Consider the following 24843-nt stretch of genomic DNA (forward strand, 5'->3'; position numbering starts at 1 on the left):
CGTGTCGGCTCCCTCCACCCCTTCTCCGTCTCCTCCTTTCGGCATGGCGAGGCCGACTCAGTCTCGTGCGTACCTTTGCACACAGACACACACAGACACGAACACGCGCGCGCAAATGCTCCACGTCGTCTCACCTCATGTGCGAGCTGAGCCAGCACAAGAGGAAGGGCGGCCCCTCCCTCGCCTCTCCCACATGCACACAAAAAGCGAGAGAGGCAAAGAGAAGTCACCCACCGTATCGTGCGCACTCGAGGGTCGGGTGGGGGGGTACCTATCGATCATTTTGTGCAGCCGCTACCGCGGTGACGAAGTGGAGGGAAGCGAGGGCAGATGCCCTTCGTTCCCGCTTGCTGGGACTTTGAGTCTTCATGTTGCACGGGTGCCCGCGCCTTCGACAACCACCCCACAGCCCCCTCCCGTCCATTTTCCTCCTTTCACTTTCTGCGCACCTTTGCAGACACGTGCGGGCACCCGTGCTCGAACCCCTTCGTGCGTAGTTGCTGGGCCGTGCGCACAGGCAGGAATACACCAGCTCCGTTAGCGTTCCGCCCTCTGCCCCCTTCAGATGCATCCATCCCAGTCGGATGCGTCATCGACGGCTCCGTCCGCACCAGAATCCCCTCTGGCGACTCTCACCCTTGATAGGAGCTGCCCCGCACCATTCCAGCTAGAGGAGGCGCCCGTTTACCGCGATGACTTGGCCCGGCAACACTCCTCCATCCACCTTCTCTTCCACCGCGACATTATTACACACCTCGTGTGGTGTACCACCGCATGCCGTTACATGACTGGTGGGGCCGATGGGGCAGTGAAGCTGTGGCGGTCGGAGCTGCAGCCACGTGCGCCCCTGTCGCAGGGGAGCGCCTCGTCCTCAGCAGAGCGCCCCGCGCTCATTCCAGAGTTCCACGTCGCAACGCTTGGTGGCCCAGTCACAGACTTGCGCACGAGTAGCCGCGCAATTGGCAACTCGGAGGTGGCGGTGATCGCCTCTACCGACGGGACGCTCACACTATGCCGCACTGGCACTGGTGAGATCATCCGCACGTTGCGTGGGGTGCGGGGGGAGTCGATGCAGCCCTCTGGCGCGACCGCGGCACCACGAAGCAGCCCCACAAGCGCCAGGCCGGATAAGGAGCGTTCCGGCGATGCGGGCGACAGCAGCGCATTGGCTGAGGGAATCGAGCAGCCTAGCCGGCAGTACTCCAAGACGGTAGCCTGGTATGCAGCAGACGCATACAGCTATCGACCCGACCCCTCCTCAGATGCGGCGGTTGTGCGCAGGCCCGTGTACACAGTGCGCGCGTACAGAAACGAAGCCCGTGAGGTCCTCACCGGTCCCTCCAACGAATACTTCCAGGGCCTGCGCGCGATGGCCCTGACGTACGAGCATTTGGCGCAACACGAGATTATGCCCGCGGACGTACTGGTGCACTTCAGCGTCGCCTCAACCTCGAGGGCTTCTATGGACGCCCCGTCCGCACCACGGCAATGGTACGCGTCCGCCGTCGCGCTCACGGAAGCGCCTGCTGCGGTGAGCGCCAACGACATTGGCGACGCGAGCGCCTCGTCGTCGTCGTCGCACGCCGCCCTCGATCCGTTGCTGCTGCTTGGCTTCCCGCAAGGTCTGGTGCAGGTCTTCGTGCTGCCGCAGCACTGGTTCGCCTTGCACCAGCACAGTGAAACGCGGCTGGACCCGCCAGCGATGCGCATCCCCGTCTTCTCGGGGCTCCTTCACTCAGCGGCGGTGCTGGGCATAGAAGCGATCGCGAGCCGCGACATCGTGGTATCGGTTAGCGAAGACGGCATGACGCTGATACGGCGGCTCTCATGCTTGCGTGCGCCACTGCGACGACTTGGTGTGGCTGTTCCTCTGCCGACCCCCGTGCCCCACCTCGTCCCGTCTTCCTCAACGTCCCTCACATCACGAAAGTCACCGCCGCGGCAGCGCGTTGGCAGCGCTGGTGGACACACGCGACGTGTGACATGCTGCTGCGTCGACGCCGAGCACCTGTTGCTCATCACGGGCAGTGCAGATCACACTCTGTGTTGGTGGAGCCTCATGATAGGCAGCTCCTCCATCCCTATACGCGTCGTGTCGCTGCGTGACGCCGCGACTGCAGCGGGGTCGAGGGGCGAAGCTGACCGCTCTGCTTCATCACCATCCAGCTCGCCGGCGCTGGTGTCACGAGGGGGCTACCCAGTGGACGTGAGCCTGTTCCGTCGAAGGCTACTCGCTGAGCGCGATGACCAATCGTCATTGGTCGGTGTTAGCCAAGGTGACGCAGGCGGCAGCAGCTCGCTGCCACATTGCCCCCCATTAGGCCTTTTTCTGCTCGTGCTGGACACGGAGGGGGTTGTGCGCATCTTCAATGCCATCTCGGGAAAGCTCATCACTTACAAAATTGAGCCACGGGCCGCTGCTGCTGCTGTCGCTGCACTCTCTTCTGACTGCATTGAAAGGATCAGCAGTGCAACTAAGGAAGTTCGTCTTGCCCGCTACGATTGCGTCAACGGTGCTGACCGGGTGCTGCTGGGTGGGCCGTGTTTGGTGCCGTGGTACCTCGCGCGTTCAGGGGAGGTGAGCACGACGCGCAGTCACACGGCAGCAATCATCTTCACCTCCTGGTGCGCATCCCTGAAGTGTGCCGTGACGGCTGATGCGCACCACGTGCTCTTGTGGCGTGTACGAGCCAAAGGGCAGAGAGCTCCCACCGCAGAGGTGGTACGAGCATGGCGCATCGCAGCTGGTGTTCAGTCTGTTGCATTGTGCGACACGGGCACCACTGCTGAATCCTTGCACCTGCAGCGGCCGTCCCTGTTCATAGCTCACAAGTCAGAGCCAGTCATCGGGCACTACGACTGCCTTATCTGCGACTCCTCGCCAGATTCCGGTCAAGCTGGGCTCCCCCAGCCTCTGCTGCTGCGGCGGCTGTCACTGCACGCTGGCACATCCGTAGACGCGCTTGCTGCCGTGACGCTAATGGCGAGGAGGAGGAGCTTAGCGCGCGACACCAGCGCCGCGGAGGTGGTGACGACTGACGCCGTCGTTGCGTGCCACTCCACACGCGAAGCGGGCGAGGCGGAGTTGTTGGACACGACGAAGGAAGACCGTCTCTACATTTACCCGCTTCGGTGGTCGCGTGCCATGACATCGTCAGCAGGCAGCCATGCACCTGCCGCAGTCGACGAGGTGGTGGAGCTGATTGCACCGCTGCGTGAGCTCCGTCTTCCCGGCTGGGGCGCAAACACTGCCGACAGCATCGCGAGCGTTCTAGGGCTTCCGTGTGCAAATCTGCTGGTTGTGGGTGGCCGGCGTGTCTTGTACACGGCACCTCTCTCTACTATGGCCACCTCGGCGCTCCCGTGCAACCTGCTGCCCCCAGCGTGGGCGGCAGCGCAGCAGCTTCACTGCCCACCCCTGAACCAGCCTATACAAGCGGTACTGCCAACGGCGGTGTTCCCCGGTCCTCTGATCTTATTGAATGACTCGATAGTTGAAGAGACGGCCGCTAAGAAAAAGGCAGAGCAAGAGAGCGGCGGCGCTGTCGTCTCGGAGTCTCTGGCAGACTCGTCACTAACCGGCTTCCTGTCCCGCGTCGTGCACATCCCGCACGACACTGCGGCCTCTGCGCCGGACTGTGCTGAGGCGGCCGTTTGCCTTGTGCTCTCCGGTAGCAACGACGGCCTCCTGCAGCTATGGGACGTGCAGCACGCCCAGGAGCTGTGGCAGTGCCGCGCAGTGCCGGCGCGAGAGCCCATTACCGCCCTTGCGGTGGGTCAGTGCGCTGCGCGGTGGCTGGTTGCTGCAGGCGACCAGAGCGGTGCTGTGACGTTGCTCGATATCACCAGCGCCGTGCAGGTCGCACGCCAGGTGGCCGCTGCATACGCGCAAAACTTGCCGAAGTCAGTCGCAAAGGCCACGGAGTGGACACGGCTCATCCTGCAGCAGGGGGAATGCCGAATGCTCGATCGCTGGCGGGCGCACGCGGACGCGGTCTCCGGCGCATTTTTTACTCAAGCACCCGCTAACGCTGACGACACGGCGGCCACCGATTCGCAGCTCCTCACAACTGGAGAGGACTCCGCTGTGATGCTCTGGACGCTGCCGTCATGGGCGTTACTATCCGCCTGCTCCATCGCCGCCAGTGGCGAGCCCAACGGTATTTCGCTCTTTCGTCCAGGCGAGTGTGCAGACGCGAGCAACCGCCGCTGCCCTATCTCCCCTGTGCGTCTGCGAACGAGTACAACAAGGCTACCGTGGGCTACCAGGCAGGCGTACGAACGGTGGCGGCAGCAATACGTGCGCGAGCGTCTGGTCAGCGGGGAACCTACAGAGCTCTGGGCTGCCTTGACAAGATTTTACCTGCACGCTGAATCTCGGGGCGGCATCACCGGAGGCAAGGGGAAGAAAACTGAGTCCTGCAAGGAGGAGAGCGAGGAGGAGGCCAAGCTCATTGATCGCGTATGGGCAGTGCTGGTCGCTGACGCTCGGGCTCTCTATCAATTCTTGACCTCCGTTGAGCTGCAAGACAACAAGCCGATGGCAGCACCGGGACGGAGCTCCGTGGTGGAAGCTTGGTGCCCGTCCCTCTTCTCGGGTGCAACAGCCGAGCTCCCGGAAGCGGCCTCGCCGAGCAGTACGCCCGTCATACAGCGTCAGCCTACTCGCGACAGTGCTGAAGGACGCAGGCCCTGCAGGTCTGCACCGCTGTGGTCAGTGCCGTCGGGGGTAGTCGGAAGGCCAGTACCTCTAATCCTCGCCTTCGCTGACCGTTGCTGTGACGCCCGCGCTGGAGGGGTACACAGCTCGGCGTGCGATCGGGGTGTGCCAGAGGTTACAGCAAGTGCTTCTTCTGTGCGAGAATGCCTGCGTCAGGCGCTACGCGCGGTCGTGCAAAGCCCTGCCGCAAAGGTCTCCTCGCAGCTTGCGTCGGGGGCATACATGGAGTTGCCGCAGGGCTGCGCCTCAAGTGTAGGATCCCCGCTGTTGCTACCCACCGCAAACCCCTGCGCCTCCGCTGACAGCACGCCGCCGCCGCCGCATGGGAGGTCTCCGTCGGTGACCGGTGCGATGCTCGACTTCGTCGAGGTTGGGAGCAGTAACACCTCCAGGTCGTCTCCAGGTGGGGCCTCTCTCTCAACGGCATGCGTTAACCTTACCCCCGCTGTAGAACCAGACGCCTTAGCGCGGCAGGTGACAGCCCACGAGGCTACACCGCAGCACCACGCTGGCTTCACCGAGGAGGGTGGCGATCCTCGATCGTGGTCGTACCCCGCACCAGCGGCACCCTCACCAAGCCCGTCGACTCGCATGGCCACGTGTCGTGTGGGGTACAAGGCCCGCGCACCAACTGTCCGCAGCTCGTCTGCAGAGAGGCAGGCAGGTGCGTCCGCACAGCACGGTTGCCTCCTCCGCAACACACCGCCGGAGGGCACGCGCGACGCGGCGATGAATGGGTCGGCGACGGCGCCGCGAGCTTCAGAGGGCCGTTTCACAGACGACAGCGGGGATGACAACGCTACCGATCTCGGCGCCGTAGCCGACACGCCCTACAGAAGTATCGCAGGCTATGGCGTAGCGGCTGCCGTCATTCAGCACGCCAACATCCACAGGCGTCGCGAAGAGGCGCTGCAGCGGCTGATTACGCGCCAGCAGGCCAAAACAACGGCATGCCGCCGCGGCGCCGCAAAGGATGGGAAAGCGGAAAAAAGGGGCAAGGTTGCCGGTGATGCCGTGGACAACCCAGCGTTGCGCGCCGGCTCCGTCGCGTTTGGCCTCCCGCAGCGCAGCGTGCAACGGGCGCCAGTGGCAACGAGGCGGTGGGAGGGACGGTCCCCAACAGCGAATCCCATGAAGGCGCGCAGTGGTGTTTCCTCAGAGCAAAGCGGAACGCCACAGGCAGTAGTGGCGATCCCACCGAAGGCTACACAAGTCTTGGTGTCCGACGCCTACCTCACGCCGGTGTTAGCGCGTGTCGGTGTCTCCAGCGCTCTACTGCCTGACCGCACGGCCGCCGCTCGCACCATCCCTGCTAGCGGCGTGGCTGTATCGCCTGAAACGGAATTGGACGCGGTACAATCAGCGTGGTATGCGGAGCGGCAACGGCGCCGCGACGCTGCACGTGAGAAGGCACGTCTATGGAACTCGAAGAAGGTGATGAAGACGCTGCTGGAGTGGAAAGCGCCGGCGGTCGAAGCCAGCAACGACATCGCACGAGTGCTAAGCGGCACGGCAGGAAGCGTTGAAGACCACAGTCTTGCACTTGACACCAAGTCCATGGCGACGGTCCTCGGTAATACCATCGCAACGGAGGGTAAGACAGTATCACCGCCGATTCTCACGCTTCCTCCGATCCTGACCTTACGCAGTCCGACTAGCAAGTCACTCTCGGCCATCTCGAATGCCGCCTCCCCGTTGGCGCAGGACACCATGGCGCCACCCAACGCCGCAGAGGCAGCGCTCATGAGTCTTCTGTTCGTGCCACCGACAACGGCCATTGAGGCCGCTGTGCGCGAAGGCCTACCCTCACGTAAAACCTTGCAGGCCGAAATGGCTGCTGCGAAGGCGCGTATGCGCCAATCCGTGCAGATCCGGGCCGCTCATCAGCGCAAGCAGCGGGCCATGGCTGCCTCGTCTCCCTCCCATCAATTCCTCGCAGCCGTGGAGGTAGACAACGACAGCACGGATGTGGCCGAGGAGCTCGGCAGTGACGATAGTGATAGCCTCTCTGAAGAGCAGCGCTGCCCTCAGAAGGTCGTCAGCACCAGTGAGGGGGACCGTCGTTCGCACCAGCTGCAGATGAGATCGCGCCACCTTACTTCCGGCACCGCCTCTGTTTCCCCACGTGGCAAGTCCGGGTGTGCCCCGCGGCGTGCGCTGCAGCCGCGCGATGGGGCTGAGCCCCGCCGCATGGCCACTGTGCCGCTACCCACCGCCACCACACGCCAAGAACTCTTTGGCAGTAGCCGGCAGCGCCGCAGGTGAGTGGACCTGTGGAGCGCCGCAAGCCACTTCCTCTCTGCGCCTGCTTTGTTTTTCATCTCTCTTCTACTGCGAATATGTACATTGAGCCTAAGCAGTCCCCTGCGTAGCAGCGCGAGGCCCCTTGTCTCTCGCTCTCTCTGCACGCACGTTTCTTACCTTCACCTTTGCTGCTGCTGCCATGGCGGTGCCGCCCTTCACAGTCGCGCAGGGCAACCCCCTCCTTCCCCTTCCACCTCCACTGCCGTGGATATTGTAATCGAGGAAGACACACTCACACAGTCCCGTCGCCTCTGTGCATATGTGTGTGTGTGCGTGATCTTGGGCTGGTCCGCGGTGGCGCTCGAGGAGGACGGGTGGTCGAAATGAAAACGTTCTTCTCTTGTGTACATTTCTATTTCACTTCGTCTTGCATGGAACACTGAGCCCGCCAATGGCGGGGGCAGACGTCAACGCCTAGCATCGAGGGACCCCGCGCCTCTAGCCTCGTCAATGGCGAAGTGCAGATGGTATCGATGCAAGGCCTGGCACCGAAGGGATAGGAGAGGGGGGGTCAGAGCGATTCACCCCCGCTCCCAATGTTGGTGGTGAGGTCCCTGGGTGTCGTTGCGCCGGAGAGACCGACAACAGTGCTGCACGCCAGCCGCATGTATATGGCGGAGACATAGTATGAATGGCTCGATTGTACTCCACCTGGCCCTCCTTACCTACTTTGAAAGGGGAACCTGAGGTGGCCTGAAAGGCTGTTGGGTAGGGTTTGCCGCAGAGGTGGGGAGGGGCCGATGGCGAAGTCTATACTTCTGTGACGTCCGTGTGTGTGTGTCGCTGTCTCGCACTCTACAAGGATCCTGTGGGACGGCGGGGCAATGTGTAGTGTAGCCCCTTCTCTGTGGCAGTGCATGGTACACTTGACAGCACCAACGAAACGAACAAAATTAAAATTCCGCAGCCGCCCTCTTGGATGTGTTGCATGGTACGAAGCGCGCTGACGGGGGAAGGACGGTGCATAAGCCGTGGGTGTTTGCGTCGTCGCCACGGGGGCATGCTCGTGCGGCGAAGCCAAAGGCAGAGGCGGCCTCGCCCCCCCCACACACACACACCCATCAGAGCAAACGATGAAGTTTTTCGTTTCTTCCTTCGTACGCGCGCCACGCATCATTGACGCTTTCGAAAGAGGGCTTCTGCATCCGCCGCATTCCCTCCCTACCACCACCACCACCCCCTCGCTATAAACTCCTCCCCCCTCTCTCTCTCGCTCTGTATTACTGCTGCTGCCGCTCCTGGACATACGCGTACGCCTGTTTGCGCATTATATTATGTTCACTCATGGTCATTATACATACACACACACATATATATACATATATATGTATGCATGCTTGTGTATGTGCGCGCAGCTTCTCCGTCGCTCATTTCTTTCCCCCTCGTCTGCTGCTGTTTCTCCTCCTTCCCCTCAGTGTCCACCTTTTCTCTTTGTAGGAGTGAGGTGTGAGTGCCTGTGTTCATCCGTCGGTCGGTCTGTGTGTGTGTGCGCGCGCGCTCCGTTACCCTTGGCCTGCGCGCTGCGGATATTTACCGCGGCCTCTGTTCGCCACGGCCCCTTCCTTGTGCTCGTTCGTTCTTTTTCCTCTCTCTATTCGCTCTTCTTAGTCGCCGTCTTTTTTGCTGCGTTTCTGCTCCTTCGCCGCTCTTCCCCCTCTGACCCTCACCGCTATTACGTCCTTCACGACGACCCCCGTAAGAGCACGAGTTGAATAAAAAAGAATGAACCGCCTCTTCGGTAAGGCAAACAGTACCCCCAAGCCAACCTTGGAGGACGCCAGCAACCGCATCAACAGCCGCACAGACGTCGTCGATGCCCGCATCTCCAAGATCGATACGGAGCTGATGAAGTTGAAGGAGCAAATCCAGCGCTCGCGCGGCATGACGCAGAGTCGCTACAAGCAGCGAGCTGTGCAGCTACTCCAGCAGAAGCGCATGTACCAGAACCAGCAGGATATGATGATGCAGCAGCAGTTCAACGTGGATCAGCTACAGTTCACGACAGAGGCTGTGAAAGACACGCACGTGCAGGTGAATGCGATGAAGCAGGCGAACAAGGAGCTGCGCAAGGGCATGAAGAAGCTGAATATCAACAAGGTCGATGAGCTGCAGGACGAGCTCGCCGACCTCTACATGGACACGCAGGAGATTCAGGAAATTATGGGCCGCGCCTACGATGTGCCGGAAGACATCGACGAGGACGAGATGCTGGGCGAGCTGGACGCCCTCGATTTTGACATGGAGAAGGAAAAAGATGCCGACTACCTGGCCGATGCACTGGCTATGCCAGGCACGAAGCTGCCCGACGTACCGACAGGGGACAAGGTCGATGCAGGTGGCCAGAAAGAGTCGAATGCAGTGGACCCGTACAGCCTCGAGGCGCAGCTGGGCCTCTAATCGAGGCGCGAGAAGGAAAGGGGGAGAAAGCGTGCCTCCGAGACCCCCGTGATGAAGTTTGTGGCGGCCTTGTGTGGAGGCCGCCCTGACCCCTTTCTGTGTATGGTAGGCTCGAACCCCTTTCTCGTCCCCCGCGAGGGGGGATGCTTGCTTCCGCTTGGCAGGGCAGGTCGGTGCAGCTGTGCACCAGCACAGCCGCTTCCCCCCACCCCGCCCCCAAGACGTCCTCCGCAAGGAAGACGGGCGCAGATGGAGGAGTGCGCTCGCTTGTTCTGATATCTTTTCAGCGCCTGTTTGGGCCTGCCATTCTTATCCACCTCCACTCTCCCTCGAGCTCTACCGTCACAGCTGCCGCCATCGAAATTGTGTGCGAGACGAGGATGAAGGTGACGCATACCTCTCCAGTGATAGTCCATTCCGGCAAAGTCAGTCTTCGCTGTGGGCCGGCGGAAAGAGAGGGACGTAGAGCTCATCCACTCACTCACTCTCGCGCGCATGCAGGACTCCTTTGTGTGCCCTGTCTATCTGCATGTGTTTGTGTGTACGTGGTGTGTGCCGCCCGCAAGAGGCGGGACTGCTGAAGCTCGCCCCTTCTGCGTCTGCCTCGTCTCCCCGTGCTCCTTTCTCTTGTACTGTACGTTTCATGGTTCTCCTCCTACCTCGACCACCTCCAGCACCACCGCGACGGTTCCCTACTTCAGCTTTGTCCTTCGACTTGCAGAGGAGGGAGAACAAAATTTTCGAAATGGGAGGAAGGGAAGGGGGGGCGCATCGGCGGGCGGGCAGATGTGGGGCATATACCTGTGCCCCTATCCCTCCCTCTTGCTGCACCACAGACGCACACGCATACACACTCTCCCTTTCTCTCTTTTCGTGGCTGCGTTGTGCGTGAACATGCGCATGCTCACGCAGGAGAGCGGAGGTTGTCTTCGGCATTCTTTGTCTTCCGCTCTGTTTCCTTCTTTCTCCGCCGTGAGGCGCACATGCGAACGGCCTGTGAAACTGCAACGGGGCTCTTTCAAGAGCAGCAGGAGCCGCGCCAACCGTTCCTTTTTTCGGCGGGATGTGTGCTTGCGTGCTGGAGGCCTGCAGGCGCGCTCATCCGCACATGCTCCGCTCCACGAGAGCCAGCGGGGGAGGCGTTTCTCTTGCTTGACGACGTCTCGCCTCCTTCGATGGGTATTGAATCGACAGATGGGCCGCAGCTCAGCCACACGAGCGCTGCTCATCACTTTCACCGCGCGACTCAGCCATCCCCGCAGTGCGCACTCTGCCGCCACCACCGCTGCTTTGCTGTCACTGCCAACCTCTTCTCTTCCTCTCTCTCCCTTCCCTTTCTTCACTGCGTCTCCGCTTCCGCTGATGTCCGCCGGTGCGTTGTCACGCGCAGGGGCGACTGGCTCAACACTCGGCGTACCACAAAAAAGACGCTTCGCTTTGGCGATGCCCCAGCAGGCGCTACTCCGCGAGCGCACCACATCAGGGCGCATGCACGCATCCTGTCTGCCGGTATTGCTTCCGCATCAGTTCCCCACCTTGCAGGGATTCAACCAGACTCCAGTACCACTTCGCCTTTCCATCCCGTGCGCGCTCCTACGCGTACACCAGCGCTCCGCGTCGGAGCCGGCTCGAGCACCGTACCGATATCCCGACAGCGCGGCGGCGGAGGTTGTGGCAGAGTGGAATGCGCCTTCAGAGCAGGTGGTGTTTCCTCTAGGCGGCAATGGCGGCTATCTTGCGCCTTGCCGCTGCGGCAGAGGCCTAGGCGTAGGCTCTGTAGCTCCGCTATCAAGCGCTGCGAGCGCTACTTCGTGGGTGGTACTGAGAGTGCAACGGACGCCGCACACAGGTAGCGAAGCTGGTATGGAAAGCTGTCGAAGCGGTGACGATAGCGGTTTTGGCAGCTGCCAGCAATGGATAGATCGGCGGCTTCGACTAAGCACCGTATTGTACGCTTCCGACTGGCAGTTTCTCGTGTCTCGGCAGGAGCGCAAATCGGCGACGGTGGAACACTCGTCCACTCTTGGTGTTAGCGCCTCGGAGAGAGAGCCAGCCGCCACGGCAGACATGGAGGCACTCAGCACGTTCTTTCCCGCGTTGCACCACGGCCGCTACTACGCTACAGCGCAGGCTTTTCTGCGCCACTGCCAGCACAGCGACGAGCACCTTGTCTGGTGTGAAACAGATCCTCTTGTATCCGTTGAGTGGGTAGGAACGGAGGAGGCGCCACACCAAGGCGCGTGCTTACCCGTGATGCAGGAAAGGGGCAAGGCCGCAGCAGAATGGGGCTCTTTCATTGCGCTGGAGAGCGCGGGTGCACGGCGATCGTGCGTCGGCGTAAACCGTAAGCGCCGGCGTCGATGGCTCTCGCAGCGCGTACGCCAGTGCCCACGTGCGCGAATTGGTCAGATCGCACAGCCGTCATGTACAGAGCACCAGTTCGCCGAAGCGTCCGCTTTGTGTTGCTCAACTGTCACACGAATCATCACCAGCGTCACGGCTCTCGACTCGGTCTTCTGTGCGTACCGTCTCACGCTGAAGTCTTCTGTTGGCTGCCTCTCCGCCAGTGGCGAGGGGCTATCCGCGATTGCGGCGGCGGCAGCGGGCATTCGAGCGCAGGGTAGCACGTCTTCTCAGGCGCCGCTGCCTCCGCCGGACATCTCCAGAGAAGAGCTCGATGAGGCGCTGCAGTCGCCGTCTTACGCGAGCTGGTACCTTGCCCTGCGCCCGGCCTGTCGATCCGCCCTCCACACACCACACCGCGCAGCAGCGATGGCGGCAGGGATGGGGAGTGCGGAAGAGAGCGTTGGTGAAGCGGCACGCCGGGGCGCTGTGCAAGAGGTGTTTCTACACGGTGTTGCTGCCTCTCTGGCGCTGTGGTTTTGCAAGCAGGGCAAGTGCCGCAGCACCTTCGCCTCCGTGGCGGTGTGTAAGCCGCGGCTAAGCGAGCCTTCACCAACCCCCTTGACAGCATCCACAGGCGGGGCCGCCGTACTTGTCGCAGCGCTGTTGCGGGACTGGTGGGATCAACTTAGCCAGGAGGCGGCCCAGTTTTTCGCTGTGCCTGCGACGGCCGCGCCAGCGGGCCCGCCGAAACGAAGGAGCCGTTGCTCTATCGCTCATCAGGTATGGGTAAGCCTTCAAGCGTGGGACCGTGCAAACAGCGCTCCTCCCATTGCAGCCGCGGCACCTCCTCCTGCGCCGCTGGAGCGCCTCTGTGTCACTTGCGCAATCGTCGTGACTTTCATTCACCGCAGTCAGGAGCGGAATCTATGGTGGAATGCGCCTGGGCCAACAGCAGAACCAAGTCGTGAATATCCTGGTAAGGCTGACGACGATGAAGCGTTAGCTAAAGAGGGGGCCGTACCAAGTGATGCGAATGATGGTGCTGCTTACGGTACTGGCCGCGCGCCAAGCATCGACGGAGTTGCTTCAAACAAGTCGTGCACGTCCGCGGCCGGTCGACTTCCGCGCATGTCGCTGAACGATAGCCGCCGCAGGCACAACGACTACCGCGCATGCATGGACCTCATTCTGCAGCTTCTCTTGGCCGAGCAGCAACAGCACTGGGCAAAGTGACGCAAGCATGTAGAGAGAGAGGGTACGGGAAGGGCTACTTTTACGCACATTTCGCGCTGTTCCCACCCAGCCCTCCCTCTCCTCCACCCCCGCACTGGCGATACCAGCGCCTTCGCTTACGCTTTCAAGGGTTTTTTTTGATCTGTATTCGTTTCTGCTATGTCAGAGAGGCGTTGTGCCTGCGGCGCTTGTCACTCGCTCAGACACCGCGCTGATGGTGTATGTGTATGTGTATGTGTGTGTGTGTGCGCCCTGCTACATCTTCCCCACAAGCATAAAGAGAAGGGAAGAGTTAGCGCAGGGGATGGAGGGGCCGCTACTCTCCCCAGGAGAAAAATGCGCTTCTCGGAGGCGCACAGTGTTGGGGTGGGAGGTGAGTGTGGCTGGTTGGCGGGTAAACTTTAGCCGCAAAGTGTGTGCGTGTCCATGATGCAGAGGCCACACACATTCAGCAACGCACCTCTCATGCCCTCTTTTAGTGTTGCTTGCTTTCTTCTTGGCGAGACGCGTGGCGGCGCTTGTAAGACCTTCGGTGCGCTTCCACCCCTGCGCACGCTGCCATTCGCGCACGTGGCGCTGTGGGGTGCCCACCACTTACACTCACACCCTCTCTTATGCCGCCTTTCAATCCTGCCGATCCCTTCGCTCTCCCTTCCGTCCTACAATTTCAACGCTCACATACCCATTCGCGCACCCCTGTCCGGCACATATACGTGTAGTGAGCCAGAGAGGAAGCAATGGTCAAGCCGCACCTGCGCCACTACCAGGTCGTGGGTCGCGAGGCCCCCTCGGAGAAGAACCCCGAGCCGACCGTGTACAAGTTTGAGGTGTTCGCCCCAAACTTCGTTGTCGCTAAGAGCCGCTTCTGGCGCATGATGAGGATTAAGAACAAGGTCAAGGCCACCCACGGCGATGTGCTCTCCTGCAAGGTCGTCAAGGACGCGAAGCTGGCGGCGCGCAACTACCTGGTCGATATCGCGTACTACAGCCAGCGCTGCGGCTACACGCGCATGGTCAAGGAGTTCCGCGACGTCTCCAAGACTGGCGCCGTGAGCCAGGCCTACCATGATCTTGCATCCCGTCACCGTGCTCGCTACCACAACATTGAAGTGCTGTGCGTGAAGAGCATCCCGGACCACGAGGTGAAACACCTGAGCATTGCCCAGTACCACGCCCCGAACCTGTCCTTCCCGCTCCTTCAGCGCCGCACCAAGGCAGCCCGCAAGGACCGCGCGATCTTTGTCAAGAAGAACACGAAGCGCGCTGTGGTGGCGTAAGGGAGGTGCTCGTGGATCGGAATGCGCCGATGACGGCGGTGGAGAAAGGGGAAGAGCCTGTGCCGGCACACACGCGCAGGTGCACGTGTCTTCACCCCCTCCCCTCCCCCATCCCTTCCTTCTCATGCCTCCGAGCTGCTCGCCTGGATGGCAGCCACCGCGTGCGTGTGCGCCCTCCGCAACTGTTCGGAGGTCTGCGTGCGTTTCTTTTTGCACCCTTCGTTTTGTTTTTTCCGCATCCTTTTCACGCCAAAGCAAAGGAATAAAAAAAGGAGGGGGACACGACGGCCACGGCCCCTCTCATCATCACTCACCACCACCACCCGCCATTCCGTGGGGGTCATCAAGAGGAAAGACTCCGCTCTAGTGGCGTCGGAGGGGGAGGGGGGAAGAGGGCGTGACACTGTGGCAAGGCACACAATCGCCGTCGTGGCCGCTTCGCCTCTCGTTTCTGGTGTCATCGCCCCTTGGTCTTCGCCTGTGGGGAAAAGGCTATGCGCGCCGGTTATGCAAGGACGTGCGACCAGTGTTTTGCCGGCTATACATGTATCCTCTCTCTGTCGCCCTTGCCTACTGGCATGTTGCTCTCTCGCGCGCTCTCTTTTTTTCTGTCATGGAACATGCACACACATACGCATACACACAATTAAAGCAGTGGCGCAGAGGATAGCAGCACGCGCGGTACATTCGTTTGTGCGCTGCTGCCTCTTCATTGCGATTTCCTCTCTCCCTCCCTCTTTTTCCCGTGGAAGCCCTTCACCCTCACTTCGCTTTTACTTGCCGGCTGAGAATGTCTAGCAGCATCGGTGAACGGCACCACGTGTGGTCTTGCGCGACGACGTTGCACGTCACACTCCTCACAAGCCACTACACGGCGTCATCCGAGAAGGGGGACGCCGTAGCCACGAGCAGCAACCACGCCACCGCTGGGCACCGACGTGAGGCGCAGCCGAGCAGCAAAGCGAGCAGCAGCGCGAGTGCAAAAGTTCTCGGGAGCGAGGAAATGGACGTCTACAGCTGCAGCACGGCGGCGGAGCAGCTAGACACGGTGGCCCGTGTGCTGTGTGCTGTCATGCGGCAACAGGGCACCACCGACAAGGACGGGGCAGCGGATGCGGCAAGGCGCATCGTCTTGGCAAAGGCTGTCCGAGACGATGTTGTGCAGTGGGTCGGCGCAGCAGCGCCCGGTGGCGATCACCGGAACCTGACACCAGAGCCGGCTGCCCCTACCTCAGCTCCGTTGACCGCTCAGGCGAAGAACCGCGAAAGCGCACTGCCGCCACGGCGTCCGTGCTCAGCGAGATCCTCTTCCTCGCACAGCATCACGCACTCGTCGTTGAAACCTCCAGAGTCACATCACGACATGAGTGGGGTCGAGAAGGGCAAGCGACAGTCGTATCTAGAAAAAGAATTGCCACTGTGCGAGTTGGTGTTGCTGCCAGGTGCAGCATCGTCTGCTTCGTCTTTCCTGATATTCGTGTATCGCTTGGTCCATGAAGAAGAGGTGCTCGCGGCGCTCTCTGCCCTCTGTGCGGAAAATCATGGTAGCAGTGCGGAGCTAAAGGATGCACCGGCCAACGACAGCAGCGAAACCCTCGCCAAGGAGAAGCACGAGGCGCGAACTTCCCAGGCCGCCACGATTGTCACACGCGCCCTCTGGAGTACTGTCCGGCCGATCCTGCGGGACCACCTGCATTCCACCAGCGGCCGCACTGTTCCGCTCCACGTGCCCGTTGTGTGGGCCATGGCAGATCCACGAATGCTAAGCGGCTTTTTCCCCCACTCCGTGAACGACACCGATGACATTTGGTCACCATTACCCTGTCCTATTTCCGTGCCCCCTTCATCCATGCGCAGCCCTGATGAGGCGGTCGCCGCGGAGCGCTGGGTGCGCCTCGTGCCGCGCGCAGCCTTCTACCTTTATGACTTTTCGGCCAGCAGCGCGACTGTGTTGAACACGCTCGCTGTGTTTCAGGCGCGCCACCATCAAGGAGGGCAGTCGCGAGCAAATTCTGCGAGGGAATCCTGCCAGGCCAGCAGCAGCGAAAGCACAAGGAAGCCGATCTCACCGCGACGTGGTGGTGGCGTCAGGCCGCCAATGGCAGCCGCGGGAAAGCCGACTCGTGCGAATGGGCCGGCCAGCGGATCAGGAGGTTCTAAGGGCCGCAATGCGCGAGGCGCAGCGGGGGCGGCAGCAGTAGCAGCATCGGCGCATGTGACATCGACACCGTACCAGCCTTCGCTACAGCTGCGGCAGCTGGACATGGGGATCGACACGAAAGCAGCGCCGGCGGAGTTTCCTTATTGCCGCATCAACCCTCGGTCCCTAGCGTACTACCTCTACTCCGGAGGTTTAGTAGCACCCCAGCAACAGACCGCAGCGCCAACAGCACCATTGCCGTCCCTAGCGGAGCTCGAGATGGAGCTGACGTCGTACCTTAGCAAGATGATCGCCTTTCAGCAAGCAGTAATGGCCACATCAGAGGCGGATACGGCGGCATCGGCCATGGGGGACACGTTTGAGCGGATGTGGTGTTCATATGCGCCACTGCTACAGCGGATGCGCGCGTATGTGAGCAATCCAGCAGCGATACTGGCGACTGATGTTGGGGCGGGGAAGGAGGAGTGCAGCGGCGTCGACACCGATCCTCCAGCGGGAGGGTGCCAGGGCGCCTCTGTCACATTGGAGGAAGCCGTTCGTCTGTCGTTGTACCGGCCCCTGCCTAGCGATTACAGGTGGCCCCTGCCTCTGTGGGAGGTGACAGCGTTGCCCATCGCGCCAGTGCCCCCCGTGAGACTCCGCTGCAGGGGGTCGGATACTGTTGCGACATCAACAAACGCCATGACAGACAGCATCGGGCAGTGGGCCGCCGCTCTGCTGTCTGTTGTGGTGGACGATGGTGAGACTGCGGGGTACACGGAGGGGAAGGAAAGGGCCCCCCTGATGTCGATGCTGAGCCGCATGGTGCACCTCATCGATGCGTACAACGGATGGTCTTTGAAGAACAGTCACACCCCGCCGCGGGACACCAGCCGCAACTGCCGCGGCGCCACACGGGGCGTGGCCGCAGAAAAAGCGCCAGGCGATGACTCGGTGGAGGCAGCGGGGATGCTGCGGCGGTCAACTGTTTCGGCGTGCTGCACAGGTGGCGTGTTCAACATCATGAGTGCCGTGTGTGCATGGATGGCCGCAGTGAGCGAATCACGTGTGCTTCACGAGCCGTCGTGCGAGCTAGCAGCCTTATGTGCAACGGCTGAGTCGCCGACGTTGCCGAGCGCGGAGCCGGATGTCACCAGCAGCACTGCAGCCACGGCGTCACCCCCACCCTCCGGACTGTTTCGGCGATACGCGCAGCCATTTCAGAGATTGCTGGCGCCGGACTGCGGTAGCGCAACGGGCCTCATGGACGCTGGGGCTCTGACGGCCATGCTACCCATGACTCCAGAGACAACGGCCACTGAAGCAGTACCCGCAGCAGCGCCAGCGCAGCGGGGGAAGCGGCGCGCCGTAGCCACGGCCATGTGTACGAATCGCAAATGCACTGATGTGGCGCCTCCGCCGTGCCCTCAGGAAGTATCGTGGATGGTGCGGCACGTCGTCGCCAAGAACGCCGGACAGTTCGAGGTTAACGTTGCCCGCGGCACCGACACTGTCACCCCCGCGGCGGCCCTCACGGGGTGGTCACCTGCAATGCAAGATATGGCGACGGGGCTCTCCTCTTCACTCCCCACGCACCAGACCACCATGGCAACGATGAACATCACCACTCAAAGCACCGGGCTCCTTCTCCAGCAGCAGCGGCTTCGGCAACGGCGGCACACCTCGGGAGTTGCAGCCAAGCTGCAGCCCTACTCGCAAGGTGTGCATCTCATTAAGGATATGGCGCGCAACTGTTTTCGCCGTCGTCCGCTGACTGAGGCAGCAGTTGCACTACAAGGGGCACTAGAGTCATCGCTAGCCGCGCCGAAGTCTGAGGCGGGCGCCGGCGAAGGACGTAGTGTAGCCGTTAGAACACCGTCGCATCAGAGCCGTAAAGCGAGCCGTGCCGAGTTCGCGGGCGGTAGTGCCACTGGCACGCAGCAGGTCAGCGCACTGGAGCTGCTGCAGCGCTACTTGGCCTCCGTCGATCCGATGCAAGCGTGCCTGGCAGCCAAGCCGTATGAGATGAAGCCGCAACTCCCCACGCGTTTCCCAGAGCACCTGCAAGGCAAAGAGAACGTCGAAAACGAAATGCTGGCGACGCGGGCGGCGGCGGAGAACCTCAAGCCTCGCATTTACGAGCATCTCCTTCAGCAGGCACTTCTTCACCAGCTACTGCGAGAAACCGGGCTAGAGCCAGCACTCCAGTCAGCCTGGCTGCCTCCTCACGGTCATGTCTCCCCTGCTGCGGGCGAGGAGGTCACCTACGCGCACGGCGACTGGAGCGTGACGCAGCAGCTGCCCACCTCGACTATCGTGGCGTCCATCGTCGATTTCCAGGAGCGCTTTGGTGCTCATAACGTTTCATGGCGCTCTTGCGCTCTTCACTATCTTCCTCTTCCGCCAGCAAATGCGGCTGCAGACGAGAGCGCCGGTAAAGGCTGTGCCGGAGCGACGTCCTCTGAGGAAGACAAAGATGGCGAGGTGCATCGCACATCTGCGTACGCACACAACGCCCTCAATGTTCACCCAACACGCCGAGTGACACACATGTGGGTTGCCGGGGTGGCAGTGCCAGATGTGCCGGTGGCAGAGTACATCAAGAAAGACCCGCGGCGGAGCTCTGACGCGAAAGCGGGACTGGGCAACCTCCCGCCGCTGGGACCACGAAGGTCACGTACGTGGGTAGACGTGGTCCCGCGGGCAGGCACCGTGACCTCGGTGGAGGTCTTCGCGCTGTGGCAGTCACTGCTACAGGAGGGCAGCGATGCCAAGGCGGCAACTGCCAAGCTCAGTAAGGCAACCAGTGGTGGCGCGACGATGCCATTGCGTGCGGGCTCGGTGGGGTTGACAATGCGTGCGATGCACATCCTCATTGCGCAGTACATGCAGCGGCACGCCGAGGTGTCAACATCACTCGTTGGGGCGAAGAGGGTGCCGTCGGCACCCTCGGACGCAATACTTGTGCCACAGGATACCCCAATGCGCTTCGACACCCACGAGACCCTCTACCCGTATGGCGATGCGGTTGTGGAGGTGTGGGTGAATGAGGTGCAGCGTCTGTGTCGCTACATCAAGGCTACCGAGGTCATAGCTAACCTTCACGCGGCGCCGTCGAGCATGGGAGATGGCAACGTGCATCTTACCGTGCACTGGGATGACGGGCTCCTCCTTACGTGCGCGCGTGTGAACACCAGAGAAGGCTGCCGTGATTCAGTTCCCCCGATCGACGTAATGCTCACCACCTGCAATGTGGTTCTACAGCGGCGCGAAGGTGAATCCCACATTCATCTTCGCCGCTACCCGAACACCTCGTCCAGCACCATGGCGAACACCGCAGTTACCCTGAAGGAGCTAAGCGGGCTGTCGACAGCTGCCTTGCCGCAAGGTGGCGTCATGGAAACGTGCGCAACACTCCTCGAGGAGCGCGTCACCCTCTACTGCGTTCATCATTGCCTGACTGAATTCCCTGCGGCAACGCTGGTGGAGCTGGAAGCGTCGTCCGAGGAGGAAACCAACTGCAAGGTGGACGAGCACACCGGCGTGGTGCACCGCTTCTACGCATCAGGCATGCAGCAGCTGCTGTTTCCCACTGGGGCGATGATGGTACGGCAGCCTCTAACGCCTGTCGCCACAAACCCATCAGCCACGAAGTCGACCTCGCAGTACTGCGACACGCTGGTGACGCTGGACGGGCGGTGCTTTGTACGCACCAGCAGTAACACTGGAGGCACCTCTGTCAACTCAACTCTCTCGCTCTCGAAGGCGGACCGCCCTAGCGCGTTTCGTTGCGTGCAGGCGCGCCTTTCGCGCGCGAACGGCACAGGTATGAAGGGCAGGCCTGGCGCTGATGACGCGCATGCTCCGCCTTTCACTCGCTCAGAGAGCACCTACGATGCCGTACACCATTGCCACATGCGCTCCCGCCAGGACGGCTTGACGGTGGCGGAGTACGTCTCTCTCGCCTCCCATTCCGATATCGGGGCCCCACAAAACGGCGCCCGCGCAGGCGCTGTGCTCGCCCGGGTCGTCGTGTTTCCTGACGGCACCACCGTCACTACGGTGGCGCCACGCGAAGCGCGGCGGCGGGCCCTCTTACCCCACCCCAGCGGCACTTCCGTGTCGGCGTCACTCTCCTCACCCACCCTTTGCGCGCTACTGGAAGAACTGCAGGCGGTAGAGGACAGCCTCTTCGAGGCAGCAGCAGAGACGCCGGAGCACTCCATACGGTGGTGCGTAGAAGGGCCAACTATGCCTCGTATGTATCTTGCGCCTGCCCCGGTAGCGGCCAGCGAAGAAGAAAAGGATTGCATGGCCGCCTTCGCTGTCGTCTTTGGTGACGGGACAGTGTTGCAGCGACGATGGGCAGCCGCGCCGACGCCTCCAGCTTCCCCTTCCCCCACCGCAGGCGCTGAAGTCGTCGCATCGGTGGAGGCAGACGAGGGCGACCCCTTGGAAGGAAGGGAGGCCGACGTGAGCGGTGCAGGTGGCACCCCGGCCTACCGGGGGGGTACTTTTGAGACGGTGCTCACGCGCCCCTCGACCAGCGCCGTGCGCGTCCTTCATCAGCACGCCCTCGCCACGATCGAGCCTGCCGATGTGCTCGCTACCATCACGCGCGTCTCCCCTGCTGCGTATGCGGTGGGTCAGGGGCTAGTCTTCTTTGATTTCGCGTGCGGCGGTGGTCTGCGCATGGTGGACGGGGCGCGGTGCGTGTGGGAGGTGCGTGGGCTGGCGGAAGTCGACACGGGACCGGAGGTGCTACACCCAGAACGCACATGCACGTTTGAGGAGTTGCTGCGCACCTTGGTTAGCCCCCACTACAGCCCTCATCGCCTGCCGCGGGCGGCGCAGCTGACCTATGCGCGAGAGCAGCTGCGAGAAACCACAGCTTACACGCGCCGGCGGGCCACGGGCTGGTGCCCCTCTCTTCTGCGGCGGATGCGCGAGATAGCAGAGCCGTTCATTCGGACTGCGCAGCTGCTCCGCACGGATGTGCTAGCGCCCATCGAAGCTGCCACCGCTGCCGCCGAGGAACAAATTATTTGCGGCGGCCACGCGCCCAATCGAGTCCCTTCCGTCGTTGGTCGGGGAGGCGCCACGGTAGCGGCGCGGGTCACCTTTTTGAGAGACACGGCGCCACAGTGCATGTCACGCGTGTTGCCGGTGTGTTTTGGCCAGCTGGATAATGGCGAGGCTATCCGCTACTGGCACGCAAGCGAGGTGCTCCCCTCACTCTCCGAGTCGTGTGCATCGCCCACCCCGGCAGCAGCATCGGAGCCGCAGGTTATCCAGCGCCTGGTGCCAGGTGTCGTCACAGGGAGTGTACTAGGGTACGTCAGCACCTCACCAGGGCACACCTACGCCGCTGACGCAATTGGCGTTCTTCTCTGCGGGCACCCGGCCGTAACCAGCGGCAGTGGCAGTGTCCTTTGGCAGCGTCTGGCGAACGTCGCCCGACTTGCACTTCTCTGTGCTGGAGTGTTGGCGCCTCCCATACCCCCGGCCATCAAGCCGCCTTTGGCTGCGTCCCTTGGTTCTGGTACCACCTCCTCCACTCGTGAGAGCACCGGTGCCTACGCGGCGTCTCTCCCCCCTTTGGCCGTGCTGCTCCACCACGGCAGTCGGTGGCTCCCCGCCATACTTCAGCCACCGCAGCAATTCGGCACTTATCGGAGGAAACCACCGACCGCTCGCGCTGGGGCAGAGATCGAGAGTGTCGACGTGGCATGGGTGCGCGATTCTACAGCTGCCCTCTCCAACGCGGCGGTGAACACCGCTTATGTCCAATACGTGCTGGATCACGTCAACCCCACAACCGCAGTGAAAACCTCGCGCTGGGCGCTGCAGAGAGAGGTGGTGCGAAAAGAGCTGCACCGACACCAGCAGTTCGCACAGCTGAGCCATTATCACCGCGTGCTAAGCGCTCAGTGGCCGATGGAAATGCCGGCATCGGCGCGGGATGAGCAGATACGACTTCAAGCGCGCTTTGGGGAACTGCAGCGTGGTCAACGGTCTGGCGAGTCGCCACCAGCAAGGGAGACGCGCCTCCCCCTACTCTCCGCGATTGGCGATCCTGGTAGCAAGGGGCGCCTGCTGGTGTAGGAAAGGCTGCACGTGGGCGCCTGTGCAGCTGGTAGCCGTCTCTCTCCCTCTATCTGCTGCCGATGTAACTGAAATTTGCGCATCCCCTGCCCACTTAAAAAAACTCCGTGGATAGCGCTGGCACCACCACATGTGTGATCCCTCAACCTCTGGGGGACGCGCCCTGACGCGCGTCTGGCCAGGAGGGGTGAGGTCGTCGGGAAGCATCGGCTACGCTGCCCGCATCTCCGCCTTGCACCAACTCGCCCGGCTTCCTACCCCTGATCGACCGGTGGCCGAGTAGCGTGGATGTTCGTTCATGTACACTAAACAGCAAGATGACGGGGGCGGGGGGTGTGGTGCATGCGTTCATGTCCGTGTATGTGTCCCTGACAAGTGCTTAGCTCACGGCAGCGCCCACGACGGCAAAGGCAGATAAATTGCGTCCTCCCTCACCCCATGCTCCCTTGAGCGTAAGCGAGGAGCAGAGGCGTGTTGATGTGTGCGTGCCTGTGCGTCTTCAAAGCCCACACGCAGAAGAGGTGACAACCCCACGCACGCGGGAGTCGTTGCTGCGGGGGAGGCGTATCGGCAGGCGATTGCAGCTCCTGCGACTCTAGAGGACAGATCCTTGCAGTCGCGCCGCATACGCGCACTTCCCAGCTGCCCTCCCCTCTCCGCTGAAAGGCCGTTTTTCCTCGTTGTTATGCCGTCTTGACTCTTCCTCGGTGCCTGCACTTCCCATCTTGCCGACCGCGATGCGGGACCCGAATGTGCCTGCAAACGGCGCCGTTCCCCACCCCATGCACACGCACACACACACGAGTGCGCTTTTTCTTTCCGATGCGGTAAACAGCCACTCAACATACAATGCTACCGTATGGCACGCTGTGGAAGTTGGACCAGCTGCTGCACACGGCCGAGCGGCCGCAGCGTCGAACGGCCGCACTGCGCCGCCGGCAAGCGCTCTTCTACTTTTTATGGGGGATATCTCTGGTCTCTGTTTTCCTGGTTCCCTACCATTACGCCTCGCTGCGTCGCTTACGTATCGACCACGAGCGCGAGCTGCTTGGGCTGGTGGCACCGGCTGTCGATCTCACGCAACTGCGCATGCGCGAGGACGAGGCAATGCAGCGCCTTAGGACTTGGTCGACGGTGCGCTGGGGGGACGTGCACAACGAAGGGAATGCAGAAGACGGCGTCGGTGACCCCGGCGTCACAGCCGACTTTGCGCTGGTTTTCTACCACCATCCGTCGTCGCGCACGCACCTCAATGGCATGTTTGCACACCCATACATCCGGGAGCTCATGGGGGGTGGAGCTGGAGTCCTCTGGCCTCGCCTAGGTGACGCTGCAGAAGCTCCCGCGGCGCTGCCGCACGTGCTGCATGCGCGTACACTGAGTGAGGTAGCGGTGGAGGCTGCGCGAAACGGGTCACGGTCGGCAAAATGTTTGATTTCTTTGCGGCGTGATGCCTTACAGGAAGGCGTCCACGGCACCGAAAACGCAGGTAGAGATGATCTCATTAGGGCGCTGCAGGCAACACTCTCCCAAGAGGCTGGGCTTCACCGCATGGCTATTGGCGTGCCCCCAGCTGCTGGCGAAATGGCGGCCGATGCCAGGGATGGGCGGACAGCGACGGAGAAGATACTAGCTGCGCTCTTTTTGTGGTTGGCAAGCAGGCATACGTGCAGTCATGCGCAGGAGGAAGCAATCAGCCACGCGTTGGCCGCGTGTCAGGCGCCTTTATCTCACTTTTTGTGGACGAGTTTTGAATGGGGTGCGCCACCAGGCGGCTCGCGCGCCACCACAACCATCAAAGCCACCGTGCAAGAAGAAGAGACGGAGCCGCAATACCTGTGTCTGTGTAGTAAGCACGGTGTGCTTCCCCCAGACGCCTTTGTGGAACCAAGCAGCGGCACGGTCACACCGCTCTTCCTCGTGGATCCTGCTGGGCTAGAGCCGAGCGCGCGCACGTGCGCGGACGCCTGCCTGCGTGGCGGGTAGAGTGTGTGGGGATGACTGCCTCGCCTTACGGGGCCTCCCTCCATTCCCCAGAGGATCTACAAACGGTCTTATCGAAATGGGGCACCGCTTCTTCGATTTGGCTTTCCCCTTTTCCCGGTTGGCGCGGCGCAGCAAAAGGTCGTGGCATCGGCCGCGCCCTCCCAACTCGGAGAAAGAATATCCAAAGCGAAGCATGTGATGGCCGCACACAAAAGTATCGGGTGTTGCCGTAAAACTCACTGCACAGGCGCGATTTTTGTGGCTCTTGCCGCCTCTACGAATCACCTGAAGAGGATGGGGGTGGTCGCGAGGTGCCAGCACTCGCGGTGCAGCGC

At 61.9% G+C, this 24843-nt stretch overlaps 6 protein-coding genes across 6 annotated transcripts; all 6 read left to right on the plus strand.

Annotated features, from left to right (window-relative positions):
* Positions 1-565: 565 nt before the first annotated feature.
* On the plus strand, positions 566-6985 carry LSCM1_00811 (uncharacterized protein; the record flags this gene model as incomplete). The annotated part of the gene is made up of 1 exon (XM_067318445.1): positions 566-6985. One exon carries the CDS (start codon positions 566-568, stop codon positions 6983-6985), a length of 6420 nt encoding a protein of 2139 aa, XP_067174550.1.
* A 1761-nt stretch (positions 6986-8746) lies between these two features.
* Positions 8747-9421, plus strand: LSCM1_00812 (uncharacterized protein; the record flags this gene model as incomplete). Its single annotated transcript, XM_067318446.1, has 1 exon — positions 8747-9421. The coding sequence occupies one exon, from the start codon at positions 8747-8749 to the stop codon at positions 9419-9421; it is 675 nt and encodes a 224-aa protein (XP_067174551.1).
* A 1362-nt stretch (positions 9422-10783) lies between these two features.
* On the plus strand, positions 10784-13000 carry LSCM1_00813 (uncharacterized protein; the record flags this gene model as incomplete). Its single annotated transcript, XM_067318447.1, has 1 exon — positions 10784-13000. The coding sequence occupies one exon, from the start codon at positions 10784-10786 to the stop codon at positions 12998-13000; it is 2217 nt and encodes a 738-aa protein (XP_067174552.1).
* Positions 13001-13737: 737 nt separating this feature from the next.
* On the plus strand, positions 13738-14277 carry LSCM1_00814 (uncharacterized protein; the record flags this gene model as incomplete). Its single annotated transcript, XM_067318448.1, has 1 exon — positions 13738-14277. One exon carries the CDS (start codon positions 13738-13740, stop codon positions 14275-14277), a length of 540 nt encoding a protein of 179 aa, XP_067174553.1.
* A 790-nt stretch (positions 14278-15067) lies between these two features.
* LSCM1_00815 (uncharacterized protein) lies at positions 15068-22522 on the plus strand (the record flags this gene model as incomplete). The annotated part of the gene is made up of 1 exon (XM_067318449.1): positions 15068-22522. One exon carries the CDS (start codon positions 15068-15070, stop codon positions 22520-22522), a length of 7455 nt encoding a protein of 2484 aa, XP_067174554.1.
* Positions 22523-23371: 849 nt separating this feature from the next.
* LSCM1_00816 (uncharacterized protein) lies at positions 23372-24508 on the plus strand (the record flags this gene model as incomplete). Its single annotated transcript, XM_067318450.1, has 1 exon — positions 23372-24508. One exon carries the CDS (start codon positions 23372-23374, stop codon positions 24506-24508), a length of 1137 nt encoding a protein of 378 aa, XP_067174555.1.
* Between the last annotated feature and the right edge of the window lie 335 nt (positions 24509-24843).

This window comes from Leishmania martiniquensis, chromosome 35 (genome assembly GCF_017916325.1).
Source record: "Leishmania martiniquensis isolate LSCM1 chromosome 35, whole genome shotgun sequence".
Classification (NCBI taxonomy): Eukaryota; Euglenozoa; class Kinetoplastea; order Trypanosomatida; family Trypanosomatidae; genus Leishmania; species Leishmania martiniquensis.